At 37.9% G+C, this 19032-nt stretch overlaps 1 protein-coding gene across 50 annotated transcripts in view; it reads left to right on the top strand.

Annotated features, from left to right (window-relative positions):
* Window positions 1-19032, top strand: part of DTNA (dystrobrevin alpha) — a 419235-nt gene that overhangs the window by 250735 nt on the left and 149468 nt on the right. For all 50 annotated transcript variants that reach the window (XM_070050330.2, XM_089305832.1, XM_070050313.2 and 47 more), the window contains one exon: window positions 14507-14574. In XM_070050330.2, the coding sequence (XP_069906431.1) occupies window positions 14508-14574 (67 nt within the window). In that variant the 5' untranslated portion in view covers window position 14507. The remainder of the gene's footprint in view (window positions 1-14506; window positions 14575-19032) is intronic.

The following is a 19032-nucleotide window of genomic DNA, read 5'->3' as shown; positions in this document are numbered from 1 at the left end:
GAGAGAGAGATCTTCCATCTATTGGTTCACTCCCCAAATGGCCTCAATAGCCAGGATTGGACCAGGCTGAAGCCAGGAATCAGAAGCTTCTTCCCAGTCTCCCACATGTATGCAGAGGATGAATCACTTGGGCCATCTTCTGCTTCTTTCCCAGGTGCATTAGTAGGGAGCTGGATTGGAAGTGGAGAAACTAGAACTCCAACTGGTGTCCATATGGGATGCTGGCATTGCAGGCAGCAGCTTAACCTGCTATGTGACAACACCAGCCCCTTTATCACATTTTTAAATCTATCCATCTGATGGTGGACACCTTGATTGATTCCATATTTTGGCCATTGTGAACAGTGCTGCTCTAAACATGCTATAAAAATGTTGATTTTATATCCTGTGACTTTATTGAATTGGTTTGTCAGTTCTAACAGCTTTTTGGTTTTTCCATGTGCAACATCATGTCACCTGCAAACATGGATAGTTTTACTTCCTCCTTTCCAATTCTGATGCATTGTATTTCTTTCTCCTTCCTAACTGCTCTTGTTAACTTCCAATACTATATTGAATGAGAGTGGAGAAAGTAGACATCCTAGTCTTATTCCACATTTAAGGGGAAATGCTTTCAGCTTTTCCCCATTCAGTATGATATTGACTGTTGATTTGTCACATATAGCCTTTATAACGTTGAGGGTTTTTTTTTTCCTTTTATAAAAAAGATTTATTTATTTATTTATTTATTTGAGAGGTAGAATTGCTGACAGAAAGAAGGAGAGACAGACAGAAAGATCTTCCATCCACTGGTTCACTCCCCAAATGGCTACAATGGCCAGAGCTAGACCAATCCAAAGCCATGAGCCAGAAGCTTCTTTCGGGTCTCCCATGTGGGTGCAGGGGCACAAGCACTTGGCCCATGTTCCACTGCTTTCCCAGACCATAAACAGAGAGCTGGATTGGAAGTGGAGCAGCCTGGACTTGAACTGGTGCCTATATGGGATGCTGGTACCACAGACGGAGGCTTAACACATATGCCACAGTGCTGGCCCCAAGGTTTGTTCCTTCTGTTCCTAAGTTGTTCAGGGTTTTTATCATGAAGGGAAGTTGAATCTTATCCAGTGCTTTCTCAGTGCATTTAGTGAAACAATCACATGGGTTTTGTTCTTCATTCTGTTGATGTGACTTAACTACATTTATTGATTTGCAAATATTGAGGTACCCTTGCATCTCTGGGATAAATCCCATTTGATGGTGATATATGATCTTTTTGATGTAGTGTTAGATTCAGCCTGCTAAAATTTTGTCAAGAATGTTTCTTATCTATTTATTTGAAAGACAGAGTTACAGAGAAAGTGGGAGATACAAAGAAAGATCTTCAACCCACTTTTTCACTCCCAAAATGGTTGCATTGACCAGGACAGGGCTAAGCCAAAGCCAGGAGCCAAGAGCTTCTTCCAGGTCTCCCATGTGGGTGCAGGGACCTAAGCACCTGGGCCATCTTCTGCTTCTTTCCCAGGTATATCAGCAGGGAGCTAGATCAGAAGTGAAGCAACGGAGACATGTACCAGCACCCATACGAGATGCTGGCATCACAGGCAGTGGCTTCACATACCATGCCACAATGCCAACCCAACCCCTGAGAATTTTTGATCTGTGTTGGTCAGGGATATTAGTCTGTAGTTTTCTTTTTGTGTTGTGTCTTTGATTTTAATATTAGAGTGATTCTGACCGTATAAAAAGTTTGGAAGAATTCTATCCTTTTCAATATGTTGAGATAGTTTGAGAAGTAGTGGAGCTAGTTCTTATGTTAACGTTCTTTAGAATCCAGTTATCAAGCCATCAGGTCCTGAATTTTTCTTTGATGGAAGACTTTTTTCTATTTTGTCCATTGAGTTTTTATTTGTGTACATACTATATCAATAGAAAAAAAATCTCAGGAGTTTCCCTCCTGTGTATTTTCATCTTGCTTCTTCATGGTCCTTGACCTCAATGAGGGGGTCAGTTCAATGAAACCAAACTGACAGGATAGGAGCAGATTATTCTGCCATTTTTCTAGATCCTTCAGTTGCACATCAGTTCTGGGACTGATCCTGTAATGTTCCCAACAGTTTTCCTGGATCTGTAATCATCAAATTTTTTTAAGATTTATTTATTTGTTTAAAAGTCATACTTACAGTGAAAGAGGAAGATACAGAGAGAGAAAGGAGAGAGGTCTTCCATCTTCTGGTTCACTCCCCAAATGGTTGCAACAGCCAGAGCTGGGCCAAGCTGCACACAGGAGCTTCATCTGGGTCTCCCACATAAGTACAGGGGCCTAAACACTTGGGCCATCCTCTGCTGCCTCCCCAGGCCATAAGCAGAGAGTTGGATCAAGACAGGAGCAGCTGGGATACAAACTGGTCCCCATATGGGATACCAGCACTGCAGATGATGACAACCTCCTACACCACAGCGCCAGCCCCTAACAATATTTTCAGATTCCCCAATGTAACCATTCTTTCTCATCACAGTTAGAAACCTGACGATGACTTCGGATTGCAGCCTAATAAGACCTGACATCAGTCTCTCTTTTCGGCATGGTTGATGTTCTTGAGAGTGTGGGCCTGGACATTCATGTATGCCATTATGGCAATCCAGAAAGATGGTGCAAAAGCAATGAAAAACTTAATTACTGCTTCAATCTGAAACAGTAGATTTTCTCCATCTTCTTGATATAATCTTTGTAGGTTATATATATCCAGGAATTTATCCATTTCTTCAAGGTTTTCTAATTTCTCAGCCAATAATTGTTCATATTAGTTTCATATGACCTTTTGTGTTTCCCTGTATCAGTTATAATGTCTCCCTTTTCATCTTTCATTTTATTTGAATTTTTTTCTTTTTTTCATCATTAGTCTGCTAAAGGTTTATTTTGTTTATCTTCTCAAACAACTTTTCATCTTGTTGATCTTTTGCATTTTTTGTTTTGATTTTATTTATGTTTACTATGATTCTTATTATTTCTATCATCCTACTAATTTGGGGTTTGATTTCTTCTTATTTTTATAAGTCCTTGATATTCATCATTAGATTATTTAAGATCTTTCTGTCTTTGTGTGTAAGTATTTATCTCTATAAACTTCTTTATACTGCTTTTGATGTATCCTATAGATTTTGATATGTTGTATTTTCATTTTCATTTATTTCAGAATCTTATTTCCTTTTTAATTTCTTCAATAATTCAGTGGTCGTACAGTAGCATGTCATTTAATTTCCTTGTATTTGTAAATTTTCTATTGTTCTTGTTATTGATTTCTAGTTTTATGCTTTTGTGGTCAGAGAAGACACATGATATGATTTCAGTCTTTTTAAATTTACTGAGACTTGATTTGTGGCCTAATATATGGCCAGAAAATGTTTTATGTGCTTCTGAGAAAAATAAGTATTCTTTAGCTATTGGGTGAAATGATCTGTAAATGTTAGCTCTATTTATTCAATACTTGGGACAACTCTGATGTATCATTGCTGATTTTCTTTCTGGATGATCTGTCCACTAATGACAGTAGGATGTTGAAGTTCCCTACTATTATTGTGTTAGAGTGTACTTCACCCTTTAGATATAATAATATTTGCTGTATCTCTGCAGGTGGTCTTGTACTGATGCATATATATTTATGATTGTTATATATTCTTGCTGAATTAATTATTTCATCAATTTTTAATGTCTTTGTCTCTTTTTTTACAGTTTTTGATTTGAAGTCTGTTTTATCTTATATGAGTGTGGTTACTCCAGCTCATTTTTGGTTTTCATTTGCATATTAAATATTATTCCAACTCTTCATATTCAGTGTATGTGTTTCTTTAACTGGGAATGAATTTCTTGTAGGAAGCATGTAGTTGGGTCTTGTTTTTTGTTTCTTTGTTTTAAATCATTCAGCCAATTTTTATCTTTTGACTTGGGAATGTAATATATTTACAATCAAGGTTAATATTGATAGATAAGAACTAACAAACATTTTGTTGATTGGTTACTGATTGTATCTGCTCTGTTAGTGAATTTTGTACTGTCATGTGTTTTCATAATCTTTCATGCTGTTTACTTCTAATGTAGGACTCACTTCAGGGACTTCTTATAATGCTGGTCAGGTGGTGGTGAATTCTCTCAGATTCTGCTTGTCTGGGAAATACCTTATTTCACCTTTACTTCTAAAGTGCAGCTTTGCTAGATATACTATTCTTGGTCAAGAGTTTTTTTTTTTTTTTTTTCTTTCAAGACCTCAAATATATCATCTCACTCTCTTCTGGCTTGTAAGGTTTCTGCTGAGAAATCTGCTGTTAGTCTGATTTTCCCTTATATGTAACTCAAAGTTTTCCTCTTATCATCTTTAGGATTCTTTCCTTGTCCTTAACTTTTGAAAATCTGACTATAATATTTCTCGTAGAAGGTCTTTGAGCATTGTTGGGGTCCTTTGAGTTTCCTATATCTGAATATCCATACCTTTTTTTAAGACTGTTGAAGTTTTCAATTATTTTTTCATTCAGCACATTGTAGTGACATTTTCCTTCTCTTCTCCTTCAGGTATTCCTATGATATGGATATTTGTTCACTTAACAATATCTCCTATGTTGTATGGACTTTCTTCATTCTTTTTAATTCCTTTCTCTTTATTTATTTCCGTCTGGGTCATTCCAAAAGTCTTGTCCTCCAGTTCAGAAATTCTTTCTCCTATTCTGTTTTTGAAGCTCTCATTCACATTTTTTTTTTATTTTATCAATTGTAGTTTTCTGCTCCAAAATTTGTTTCTTTTTAAGTATTTCTATATCTTTATTGAATTTCCCATTCATTGTGTCTATTGTTTTGTGCTTATTTTTTTTTAAACTGTGTGTCTGTATTCTCTTGCAACTCATTGAATTACGTTCGGATCCTTATGTTGAATTTTTTCAGGCATTTCATAGGTTTCCTTCAGATCAGGATCTGTGTCTGGAGAACTGTTATGTTCTTTAGGAAGTGTTATGCTTCCTTGCTTCTGCATTTCCTGTGTGCCCACATTGATGACTGCACGTCTGGTACAATGATTCCTTCTTTAACAGAATAATTTTGATGGAAAGAACTTGCTTAGATGAACTGTGGGGTGTCACTTAAGTTGTTGTCTTGACATTGGTTCTAGGAGAGTCCAGAAATCACCTCTGAGTGATTGCCTCAGTGAGAGTAAGTGTCAGCAGTGTCTTCAAGGGCCACAGTTGTCTAGTCTGCAGCAGTTTGTGGAGTTGGTAGTATGACTTTGAGATGGACATGAACTTCTCAAGGTATGCATCTTTAGTCTCCAGAGACTTTGTTATCAATCATGTTAGTGTTGCTGATGGCTGTAGCCCTATATTTTTAGTGCTGCAGGACGCGGAAGGATCTGTTCTTTCGTCCCACCAGGCAAGCCTGAGCGATGCTGTGACTTGTGGTACCAATAGTTATGGCCCTCAGACCATATGATGTGGATAGGACTTTTCACAGGTCCTGTGGTAAGAGCCACAGAAGGGGCTTACTTAGGTCTGGTCCTCTGCGATTATATATGGGCTGCTGCTGGTGACTAGCCCCAACAAGTCAAGAGGAACTTCTCTAGATTGCACAGAGAAAGCAAGTATGGATCCAGGACTTCACCCAGAACTTCTGCAGCTGCCACATTGACAGGACCGGCTTTCTGCCCTGGAAAGTGCCTGGCTGCCTCTGGTAGTGACGGCTGCTTGCTTCCCCTTGTGACAGGTAGAGTTTAGCACCTTCTCAGGAGTAGCTCAGGTCTGATGCTTTGGGTGCACAGGGAGGCCATGTGGGATTTTTGTTTTTTGGGTTGTGGTTTTTTTTTTTTTTTTTTTGGCATAAAGTGGTCACTCAGACACCAGTCAACTTTCCAGGCTTGATTTAAAGTCACCAAAAACTGTGGAATTCTCCCTTGGTTAGGGCTACCTGTGTGCAGCAGTGGCAGGGGATCAAGCATTTTCTGCTCTTCTCTTCACAGCAATACGATGCACAGGGGAAGCAGCTGTGGGTGGTGACAGTGAGTGCCATGCTTAGTTCCTTTCTCTCTACTGGCCTTAGAGTCTCTGTGCTGTTTGCAGATCTCATCACTTCCTTAGTTAAGGTTTTCTGAGTCTCCTCAAGTTCCAATATTTTATATATTGAACGCTTTTCCTGGCAGGATGGTATCATGATATAGAATTCATAAGATTTATTATCTAAATAAATTTTCAAAACATAAGAGTCAGTAATGAGGAAAGGAGTGCTGAACAAAGGTTTAGTAGACACACTGTCTCATCTTTTCTTACACTTCTCATTTTGGATTTGGGACCTATTCTCTTCCTCAGCTTTCATTTTTGTTCTGAATCGGTAAATACACACGGTAGTGATATTGACATGTTCCTACCTACTTGTCTTAGCCCTCATCCAACATTTGCCCTCCATTTCCCTTCTCTCAAGAGACAGTGTCCTTCTGTGGCCTCTGAAGGGTGTCACCCACCCTGCCTTCCAGAAAACATGCAGGAGACGTTATTACTTCATTTTCCACTGAGTCAAAATTGCCACCTCTTCACTGTGTTTATCTCAAACATTAACCAAGGTGAACTCCCTAGTTTTCCAAAGGTAATTTTCATCTTAAGGGCATAAAATGAACTTCTCATGGTGAAATTTTAAGATATATCTCAATGACACATAGGAAATGGAGGAGAGGTACTATAATGAAGATAACATTCTCTTCCACTAAGATCATCCCAAACAAATGATCACCCCTGTATGTTCATTCATTCATTCACTCATCACCCCCATGCATTTAAAAAAGGCAGCTTTGTGATCTGAGTATATGTGGAGAGCACCATAGGATTTTCTGTGTATTGTAGGGTTCGCAGATTGGGAGGGTTTTTTTGATTAAGCTAACCTGAGGCAGTGCTCCTCAGTGCCCCCAGAAGTAGTATAACTTTGAGCCTCATATGATTGAGTTTTCATAATCACATTCCTTTCAAAACACTCGTTTCACCCATGCCAATTCTCTCCCAGCCGCACTCTGCAGTGGCTGCTAACACCGAGGAGGAGAAAGGGTGTGCTAGCAGCTGCTGCTGAGCAGGAGGCCTAGATTCTGACCAAGTCAAATGAAATCATGAAACCAAACAAAACGAAATGTCCCTACATGTCTTGCACTTCCTTATCTCAGAACAAGAGGTTCCTTCTGACTTGAAAGAACTGCTGAGAGTACTTCTTTCCAGAATAAAAGTGTTTTTTCTCACTTTGGAAAGGCATTTTGGATTTCTTGAAGTTTGTCTCATTAGGTACCCATATTAATATATGCATACCAATCTTTGCTTACGTCTATGTATGTTTATATTGCCAAAATAATTATCCTCAACCTTGGCTTAAGGTTCATTTTAAAGTGGATTTTGCTAGCTATAGAGACATATTGCAAAGCAACATAAGCATATCTATCTAATATACAAATAAGCCAATTGTCGACCTCAACCTATATCATATGTCTGTAGAACCCTATTATACATCAGAAGCACTCGTGATGTGTTTCAAAAGTACAGATGCTTAGCTGCAAGTCTAAGTTTTCAGATCTATTTCAGTAGATCAAAATATTTATGCTTTTGATAAGATCTCCAGAGGAGTGCGATGGGCAGCCACAGCTGAGATCTACTATGATGTACACCTCAGAGCAAGGACCAAATCCCTGAAATAATGCCTCTATGTGATCATTACACTAAAGTTGTGAGCTCATACCACTTTGAAAAAAATAAACAATTAGGAACCAAGTTCTAAGAATAGACAATGATGTTCAAAGCAAAAGACTAAGTCAGAAACCATTATAACCATTTATTTTAGTACCAGCATTTTCTTACTGTCAGGGGCTCATCTAGATAAAAGATTAGGAAGTAAAAGCAAATGCAATTATACCTTGCCTCAGGAAAGAGCTCTGAACACTTTTTTATTATATTGCAAAAGATCAGAACTAGAATATAAATCTGAAAAAGTCATATCATAGACCTTCCTCATTAACAGAGATGGAAATAGGCAGTTATATGCCACCAATAAATCAATTAAGGGAGGAAAAGAGCTGAAATGGACTTCATTGTAGTTATTAACTTTAGGGATTGCAGCAATTGGTGATAGCTGAACCCAGCATTTTCTTGTCATCTACCTGGAGCACCATGGAGGAAAATAAAATATGGGAAGAGTCTCATCCTATTCAACACAAAGTCTGCAAGTCTTAAAGAGGTGCAAAAGCAAAGCAGACATGGCTGAAAAACAGTACACTTTTGTGTATTTAAATTATGAAAATGTGGAGTATGAGCTGGTGGATTTACATGTATCTGGGTTTATACATGTCTGGATCCTGGGAATTATTATTTTCATTTCCATTATTATTTAAGTAGGAGATTTCCATTAAAAAGTAGCACACAAAGTAATTTCCTAAGGAGGTTGGAGAGAGAAAGAACTGTGACCTTTCTGCCTTCTCCTTTTGGTTCATTAATCACCAAGTCCTTTTAACTTCTTTTCTGTTACCAGTTTCAAAAAATCTTTGGGACATTCTCAATTGGACTTGCCCCAAATGGTGGAGTTAGAAATGTGCCAGGGGATTCCAATACAATCCCAGCAAGGTTGCATGTACAAACGCCATCTCACTAGTCCAAAAGATCAATTTCAGTTCACAATTGATCATAATGATAGTAATGAGAGTCAAAGGGATCACATAAACAAGACTAGTGTCTGCTAATACTAACTGATAGAATAAAAAAAGGGAGAAAACAATCCAACATGGGAAGCAGGATACACAGAAGACTCATAGAATGGCAGATGTCCTAAACAGCACTCTGGTCTCAGAATCAGCCCTTAAGGCATTCGGATCTGGCTGAAGAGCCCATGATAGTATTTTAGGCAAGGAAAGCCAAGACACTCTGGGAAAAAAAAAAAAAAAAAAAAAAAGAGGACCTAAATGAAAGATCTCTGCGAGTGAGATCCCAGTAGGAAGAACAGGGCCATCAAAGAAGGAGGTACCTTTCTCTGAAGGGAGGCGGGAACTTCCACTTTGACTGTGACCCTGTCTGAATAAGATTAAAGTTGGCAAACTCAAAAGGCTTCCATAGCCTTGGCAACTCATGACTAGAGCCTAGGGAGATTACTAACGCCATAAACAAGAGTGTCAAATTGTTAAGTCAACAACAGGAGTCACTGTGTACTTACTCTTCATGTGGGATCTCTTTCCTTAATGTGTTGTCCAATGTGAATTAATGCTATAACTAGTACTGAAACAGTATTTTACACTTTCTGTTCTGTGTGGGTGCAAACTGATGAAATCTTTATTTAATACATACTAAATCTATCTTCTGTATATCAAGATAATTGAAAATGAATCTTGATGTGAATGGAATGGGAGAAGGAGTGGGAGATGGGAGGAGTGCAGGTGGGAGGGAAGTTATGGGGGGGGACCACTGTAATCCATAAACTGTACTTTGGAAATTTATATTTACTAAATAAAAGTTTTTTAAAAATCTTCATTTGCATTGATCTGGAATAAGATGGCTGGTGATGGAAATCCTTACTAGCTTTGGAATTTAATAATTAAAAGTAAATATAAAGATGTATTCAATATCCTGCATTGTGAGAAAATCCTTTGTTTTTTTGTTTCTGAGTATTCACTTTACCTACCTGAATCTCAAGTTCTTCCTTCAGCTATGACTTGGGAATAATAATATCTTCCTGGCTTCCCCATAGGGTTATAGGAAAAAGCATTTTATGACCCTCAGAAAGTTAGAGATGTAAGAGACCATTAGTTTAAGCTTTTATCTTTAAAATTTCTTATACAACTTGCATAATGGAAATGTATATTATAGGTGTTGTTGGAGAAAAGATGTATCATGAGAGATAATTAAAAATGAATCTTAATGAAGAATGGGATGGGAGAGGGAGTGGGAGATGGGATGGTTTGCAGGTGGGAGGGAGATTATGGGAGAAAAACTGCTATAATCTAAAAGTTGTACTTTCGAAATTTATATTTATTAAATAACAGTTTTCTTTAAAAAATGTATCATGAAGGAAATAACTTGAAGATGTGATATTTTAATGGGAACTTATTTTCACTATGCCAAAATATACTTCAATTTTCTTCTAACACTCTGTGCCCTACACTTAGGTTTAATCTTTATTTTTCACTGGTTCCCAAACTGTCCTACTGTGTTATTTCATCCTTCCCCATAACAGGGGTAAAAAGTTGGAGCCCTCCCTGTCCAGTTGTGCAAACCAATTTTAATGATTATGTTGGAAGAAGTATGCCTTGGTGACCCCACCTCACATAGTCCTTGTTGCATGGGGGCACAGAGTATTTCCAAATATTAGAACTCCTAAGCTCCTCTCTTCTTCCATTCTCCATGTGGCCTCTAAGTCACCAAGTCCTATGGGAGGTGTCTCCCAAATATTTCTTAAATCAATCCTTTAATACAAATCATAATAGTCTTCTTCCCAAATCATGAAAGTGTCCAACTCACTGGCCTCTTCACTTAAGCCTGTGCTGCCACTCCTACTCTCCCCTCTACCTAAACATACTTCTACTCAGTGTGCTGGAGTATTCTTGCCAAAATGTCCATCTCTACGCATCAGCTCCATACTTTGACTTTTGGTGGCATCCATTCTCAATTGGAAGGCCCAATATTGTCTTGACACAACAAATAAAGCTTTCTGGATCTAATGCCTCTTCATTTCTACACCCTCTCCACCCACACTTATTATCCAGCAGTACTGAATGACACCATCTCTCTTTTAAAGCTCTGTGCCTTTTTATGATTCCATCTAACTGTAATTACCCTTCCTCTATGGTTTTCCATCTGAAAAAAATCCCATTCATACTTTAAAATTCTGTTCCTGAGTCCTCCTTCCTTTGATGGCTCTTTCAGATCTTCCTGAAAATAAACTACTCTATCGAACAGGACACGCTTTCATTATGATATATATTATACCAAATTATAATTATCTGTTAGAAAAATTTGTTACCCCTTCTAGGCTATGAGCTTTCCAAGGGCTAGAATTATGTCTTATTAATCTTTGGGTCTCAAGAAACTAGTAGAATATCTGCCTAATGATAGCTACTTTATAAATATTTTTAAGTAAATGAATTGGACAGATTCTTACAAGTGAAAACAACATGTGTCCCATATAACACATGGAACTGAACTCTAGTAAAGGAGATATCTACAAGGCTTATTATTTATTTATCATTGTAAGCTCTTTTCACTCTTTTAACATTTATATAATGCTCTGGAAAATTCTACGGTTGTAAGCATCTCATCTAAATAAAGGAGCACAGAAACTGGCCAAGTTAGGCTTGCTAGTGAGCCCCATGCTTTGTGACATGTATGAGTGTCATTACAGACAGGTTATTTTTCCCTTCACCTTGTCTGTATGACTTTGGGCAATTGCTGTTATAGTGAAACTCATAGAAAGCAGAGCTCCTTGACAATTTTCATTATTTTAAGGCAAAACTGTTCTCAGTAAATGCACTCAATCCTTCTCCTACCAAAGGTTGTGTTCTTCTCTCTTTCTAAGGCAAAGAGAATGTAGTCAAGCATTACAATGCTGCTGCTCCTGATTTAATTGGAAACCCAGGAGCCCACTATCGTGTTTCTGCCTATTGGATTCACGAGCTTATTTTATCTAAGAGTCCCTCTATTGAGCCAACATAATCTATAAAAACTATTATGAGTGTGATCAATGGGTAATGAGTGACTATTCTTAATTTTATCTAACAAGGTAGCTTCCCAGGAAACTCTGGAGGTAAGATGAGAAGTGTAATATTTTTCCTTTAATATTTTTAAGTATATTCTATACCTCCTATTATTTCATAGTACTGGGTTTTTACTTCTTTTCCTCATAAGGTACATATTTTACCTAGAAGTAAGAAATAATACCTATTATATAATAAATGATGGTTCATTTGTGAGTTAATTAACTAAAAATGGTGATGACTAGACCAAAAAAGTTGAGATCAATGTAGTTTTCATCTTTTTCGACTGCAGTTTCATGAGATATGATTTAGCTTAGCTTTAAAAGTGTGTTGTAAATTATAATAAATATAAGTTAATTTCTCTCATTTCATAGAATTCCTCAAGCTAATACAATTTGAATGTTATTTTCTTATGATTCAGATTATAGAAATATAATTGAAAATCCATTTCATAGAAAGCAAATTTAGCTCTTTTTTCTCTTTTCTCTCTTTCCTATTTTTTTCCTCTTTCATTCATTTATTCAATAAATACTCCCTGGCTGTATCATTTATTGATTGGATTTTACTAAGCTCTAGGCCAAATTTAAAATTTGTGAGGCTACTGTCTTCAAAACCCTTAAAGAGAGACACATAAAAAGATTAACTAAGAAAGGAGATGTCACCACAGTGTCAAATGAGTAGTACAGACAGTGAGTGCTGTGGGTTTAGATGCCAGTCTTTACCTCACTGACATTTTCAATCAGAGCTCCCGAGTCTACCATCCTTTGTGATTTATTTTTAATGGTTCTTTTCATCTTGTTCCAGCATATAGACAGATACAGGAACACATCAGAAGTTCTATTCCCTATCTCTCATGGCTTCTACTCCAATGCTCAGCCCTTGAAAGAAAAATTGGAAGCTATATCCAAAGTATTTTGTAAATGTCAGGTTATTATCTACCCACTTCCTCTGGAGTATATGAGATGGGCTTATAGGAATTAGGAAAGGGACGATTTTCTCCAGATCTATATATCAACTAGCATATTGAAAGTCATAATAGGAGAATACCTTAACCATGTTCAGCAGTGAACTGCTACCTAGTTGAGGAAGCTTCATTAATAACTCTACTCCTTTCCAACTATTATTTAGGTCAGACCCTGATTGTGAATGCAAGTGCTATCTTCTCCTGATTACATAAGCTAAGATGGTTCTATGCCTTTTTTTCCCTTCCTGGCAATGGGAAAATAATACTTCAGACATAGAAGCAACTGGTGAGGCTCCTTGACCAACTAACCAATATCCTGTTCCACTCCATAGTTTTCCCAGTACCCTTGGGTGAGTCATTCTGTACTCAACCATTACCTTTCAACCAATCTTCTGTAGTAGCTGTGTGAAATTGATTCCCAAGGAATCAGCTTCTCTGATGTTCATCTTTTTCTTTCTACCCCTATGGCTATGGTGTCCACCTTTTTCTTTCTACCTCTATGGCTATAATGACTACTTTGTGTTTTCATTGCTTTGTTGCTGTTGTATTACAGTGTAAGCATCTGCAGAGAAGGAACTGTGAATTGATGCCTGTGGTACCTTCAAAGCTTAGTATGGTTCCTGGGTGATAGAAAGCACTCAACATTTGTTGAGTGAATGCTTAGCATTGAGAGAAATGCATTGCACACTATGGAAGTTGAGAGGAAAAACACCAATCCCAGAAAATCACAGAGTTGGATAAAATTATAGAGGAAGACACATTAAAAAAGTAAGACCTGAAGGGTTACTGCAAGTTAGCAAGGCATAGTAGGGAGAGGGCAATCCAGTTAGATAAGGAGCATGGACAGATGCCCAATGGTGCTCATCAAAACACAGACAATATTATGCCTGCAACTAAGCCTTTGTTAACAGTGACCAGGACTCAAAATGGAAGTCATAGCAGTATACATATGTACATATATATGTACATGTATGTTTGTGTGTATGAGAAGTCACTTTCATTTTTAAAGGTTTAATTAGATATAATTAAAAAAATCATCTCCATTAACCTATAGAGCCCTTGATATTTAGCCCCAAAGCCTCAACAAAGCTTAACAACATTCGATTAACTTTCTCATTTTTTCTTAATTTTCCAAAGCTACATTGTAATTTTTGTCCCCTTTTTTATTCTTTGTCTTAACTGTTGGAATTTTAACATAATTTCTCAAATAGTTCCACTACAGGAGTGTAGTATGGTTAAGGAGAGAGATCTGAACCCTAACATCTTGCATAAAATTATTATGTATTGAAAACTATTGCAAGTTTCACTCAATTTAGAAATGAACATTCAGAAAATTGCCTGTTTCTAAATTGAGGTTTGAATGTCCAAGGAACAAATCGCAGCACAATGAGATAGAAGCCACACTGGTTTAAAATTCAGTTGTCTATACCCTTAGTTCACCAAGCTCATGAGATCTCAGTCTCATTATCTGCTCAATGGGCACATATTATCTGCTTGACAAAACTGAAAGAGGAGTATTATATGAAATAAATCATCTAATGGACAGTAGATAGTCATATTTACATAGGCCATAAGGTCACTTGCTATTATAGTAATTTTTAGGTTGGAAAATAAAAAGTTTATACACCTTCTAACAACTAAACATTATATATAGAAAGAGATATGTTTAGCAACTTAGCTTAGTGCAACAAAGCTGTTTTTACATACCCTGTTTTAAATTATTTCACTCTATGTTTGTGGCAGAAATATAGCAAATATGCATACATAAAATGTTTGTTTGCCTAATTAGCATGAGGATAATGCACATTGTAACCATTTTGTCTCATAGAATGATTGAAGATAGTGGGAAAAGAGGAAATACCATGGCAGAAAGAAGACAGCTGTTTGCAGAGATGAGTAAGTACAGAACTTTTAAGGAACAGCCTGTAGTTTCTCAATGAATACTCAGGGAAAGAGACAACTACTTCATTTTTATGGTATTTGTGCTTTTCCTTAAAATCCTAAATTCCTTGTGTAACAAGTGCATTTGTCCATTTTTGTCTCCTATTAGGTAAGAGTTAAATTATTCAGTACGTTGTAATTGATTTCTAAGCTGTTAATAAGCTTAAATAAAAAATGGATGGATGGATGGATGGATGGAAAGGAAGGGAAGGGGGAGAGGGAGGGAAGAGGGAAGGAGAAGGAAGGGAATGGGGAGGAGAAGAGAGATATCCACGCAGAGACATTGTGAAATACTCTCTAGACTGCTCATCCCCTTTCAATGTCACAGTGTCTGGCATATTGTAGGCACCCGACAAAATCTGTGAACTGAATCATCAGCTGCCTTCCCTGCAAAATGCTGTCCTACATTCATATGAGAAAGAGGACTTAGGCATAAACCAAACTGTCATGGGAAGTGACCAATCGAGGCTAATGTCACCAGCAGTAAGAAGAATTTGCCAGAGCAACAGAACATGGAGAGCAGTGAGCAAAGTTAAATTTATTAAAATACACTGCAAGGGAGCAACAGGCGAGCAGGTCAGGTAGGATCTGACTACTGCTGCAACATGGATTATAATCTGGGAGATATATGTATCTGTGGCAGATGGCCTCTGGTTAGTGGCTTTTCTTTCACTAGAGATTTTCTTATTCCTGGGTTGTTGTTGTTTTTTTTTTTTTTTTTTTTAAGATTTATTTATTTATTTGAAAGGCAGATTTGCAGAGAGGGAGAGAAATGTCCTCCATCCTCTGGTTCACTCCCCTGATGGCCTCAACGGCTGGAGCTGGGCTGATCTGAAGCCAGGAGCCAGGAGCTTCTTCAGGATCTCCCACGTGGGAGCAGGGGCTCAAGGACTTGGGCCATCTTCTACTGCTTTCCCAGGCCATAGCAGAGAGCTGGATCGGAAGTGGAACAGCCAGGACTCAAACCAGTGCCCATATTGGATACCAGCACTGAAGGCAGCGGCTTTAACCCACTGTGCCGCAGTGCTGGCTCCATTCTGGGGTTTTTGAATAGGGAATTTTCTTACTACCAGGAGGCCTGGTGACCTTCCTACATTTAGACCTCATGTAGAGGGGGAGAATCAGTCCTACAAACCAGTTTTTTTTTTGTTGTTTTTGTTTTTGTTTTTGTTTTTTTAAGATTACAAAGTAAAAAAAAAAAGATAAAAGGAGCTTGGAGGTGACTTGCTATCCAATGGAAAGCAAACCAAGATTATATTTACCAACTCCAGTGGAGGAGTTATTAAATAAAGATGATAGGTTTAGGTTAAGTGCAGGGTTGCTCTATAATTAGTTGGAAATGTCTCCCTTATAGACTGCTTCTTATTTATAAAGAAAAAGAACTCAACATGAGGGTGGAGGAGAAACACACATCTCAAATTAAATGTTATAAAGAAAAAAAGCACAATTTTCTTATGTTCCTTTTATCTCTCTTTCTCACATAGGAATGAGCAGGATTGAGTTGTAACCCTTTTCCCCTGAGAAAGCAGTAGACAAAATTAGCTTTCTACTGCAGACTGGAAATGATTGGCAAGAATGAGGGTCACAGCAGGTAAAGGAAAGTTCCAGATAATAAGATTCATATTTTCTTTTATCATTTTCCAATAATCTAATGGTACCAAGACAGTGTTAGAACTAACATGAAGAGAGAAAAGTAAAAGAGGTGTAGGGAATCTCAATCATGCTCCTTGCACTTGCCGCTTAGATGTGTCTAAGGTGTTTGTGAGAGTTTTAGGCAAGACCTACAGTTTTGCTAGGCCATGCTTGCAGCTGGCTTCAGTCATGGAATGCACACCTAGAATTGTGACATTTTTTGTAGATCCAGATCTACCAGAGCAAGTAGCTTAGGTACTTCCTGCCAAAGCTTGTGTTAGACTGGAGGAGTCAGTTTTAGTGACTTAATACTCTGAATCATAACCACAATTTGTGATAATGGATTGTATATCACAAAAGTGCTAAAAGAATGAATTTATAACACTCCCCACAAAAAATCATAGGTTGATGAAATGATATATAGGTTGATTCATTTGATCAAGGCTTCCTCCAATGTATATACATAGATCAAAACAATAGATTTTACTATATAAATGTATAGGATTACTATTTGTCAATTTAAAAAATAAATATTCTAAAAGGAAAAAATTGGGGATAGTACAAAAATAGTGGGAAATAATAAAGGAACAAGGCATTGTCAGGAAATAACTCATTTACTGCTTACCCATCTAAAAAAATTATCCAAAGCAGGGCCTATATCAACAAGGTAAGAGTGCATCATGGGGCCAGCGCCGCGGCTCACTAGGCTAATCCTCCACCTTGCAGCACCGGCACACCGGGTTCTAGTCCCGGTTGGGGCGCCGGATTCTGTCCCGGTTGCCCCTCTTCCAGGCCAGCTCTCTGCTGTGGCCAGGGAGTGCAGTGGAGGATGGCCCAGGTGCTTGGGCCCTGCACCCCATGGGAGACCAGGAAAAGCACCTGGCTCCTGGCTCCTGCCATCGGATCAGCGTGATGCGCCGGCCGCGGCGGCCATTGGAGGGTGAACCAACGGCAAAGGAAGACCTTTCTCTCTGTCTCTCTCTCTCACTGTCCACTCTGCCTGTCAAAAAAAAAAAAAAAAAGAGTGCATCATGAACCAGTGTCCCATCACAGACAGGAAAAAATTAATATTTACCATAAAAAATAGTAAAATCTGGGGGGAACCTTTGAACTTATCATTGTAAAACTTAAGACTAACAGCCAACACTCTTTAAGAATTATTTTAAAAAAGTGTTTATTTATTAATTTTGTCAATACTTATCTTGAATTTAAGAATCTGAGTTTCTTCTGCACTTCATATAGGTGTAAACATATATATACACACACATACATACATACATATATACATAGATACATACATACGTAACACATATATACATACATATGTATACATATACATATAAACATGTACATACATATATACATGCATATATATATGCAAATGTCTATGGAATTAAAACTGACCAACTCAGGAAAGCTCACCATAACTCTATATTTTTCTTTAAGAGAGAATGAAGAAAATTGTGCATTCTTTTCCCAAATTGTAAACTTATCTTTTCATTGAAACTTCACAGGGTGTCATTCAGGTTTATTAAATGATTTTATGAGATCTCTTTATTAGTGATCAGGATATTTAATTAAGCAAGCCAAACAAATAAGAGTCTGTCTTCACTAAACATGCTGAAGACTCAGATGTTGGCCGGAAACACCTAAATGCATCTCAAGTTAACAAGCCATCAGTTTGGGCAAGGTGTTTAGCACTAAATAAGACACATCTAAAGAATTCTACTGGATAAAACAATTGGCTGGTTTCCTCAGAAAGTAATTGATTGTGATAGGTAGATTGTCATACAAAAGAAAAAGAATATTTCACTGACAGTATGTTAAATGGCTGGAAAAACATGGGTTATCCTAACCATCATCAAGACACCAGAGAAAAAGAAGCTATTATCAAATTATTGAGGTGAGCTAGTGAGAAAGGATTGGAAGACTTTAGAGGGCTAAGGATTGGGGGTTGGTCAATGTGATAGACCTTCCTAATGTTTGCTTATTGTCACTATTAAAAAGTTAGGCTCCTACCCTTCCACAGTACTGGGAAGTAGGAGTGCTATCTCCTTCAATGGTTATCTTTCTTTTTTTTTTTTTTTTGTATGTTTGTTTTTGTTTTTGTTTTTGTTTTGTTTTGTTTTGTTTTTTTGACAGGCAGAGTGGACAGTGCGAGAGAGACAGAGAGAAAGGTCTTCCTTTGCCGTTGGTTCACCCTCCAATGGCCGCCGCGGCCGGCGCATCACGCTGATCCGATGGCAGGAGCCAGGTACTTCTCCTGGTCTCCCATGGGGTGCAGGGCCCAAGGACTTGGGCCATCCTCCACTGCACTCCCTGGCCACAGCAGAGAGCTGGCCTGCAAGAGGGGTAACTGGGACTAGAACCCCGTGTACCAGCACCACAAGGTGGAGGATTAGCCTATTGAGCCTTGGCGCCAGCCTTCAATGGTTATCTTTCAAAGGGCTGGCTCTAAGGTCCTAGAGAAGGACATTCCTGGATTGTAAAACTGACAAAAACACTAGATTTACATCTCAAAGGAATAAACAAAGAATTTACAATGGAAAGTTTTCTAAAGTGAATACTCTAAGAGAAGGGAGGTCAGAAGCCTGGAGGCAGGAAGAAGCCTGAGGGGAATTGAGGGGAATGTTAAGGCCATCTTGGTCTTAAAAAGGCTGGGATTAAAAACAAAAACTGATAAGAAAGTCTGTCAAATCCAGGTGCTTGCAGAACACACTCCTGTGTGTTAAACATTTAAAATGGGCTTATTACCACAAGGAGCAGAAACAGGAAGAAGCA

The sequence above is a fragment of the Oryctolagus cuniculus genome, chromosome 10, assembly GCF_051225735.1.
Source record: "Oryctolagus cuniculus isolate XC-2025 breed Fujian yellow rabbit chromosome 10, ASM5122573v1, whole genome shotgun sequence".
Lineage (NCBI taxonomy): Eukaryota > Metazoa > Chordata > Mammalia > Lagomorpha > Leporidae > Oryctolagus > Oryctolagus cuniculus.
The sequence above is the reverse complement of the archived record's forward strand: the minus strand, read 5'-3'. Positions and strand labels throughout refer to the sequence as shown.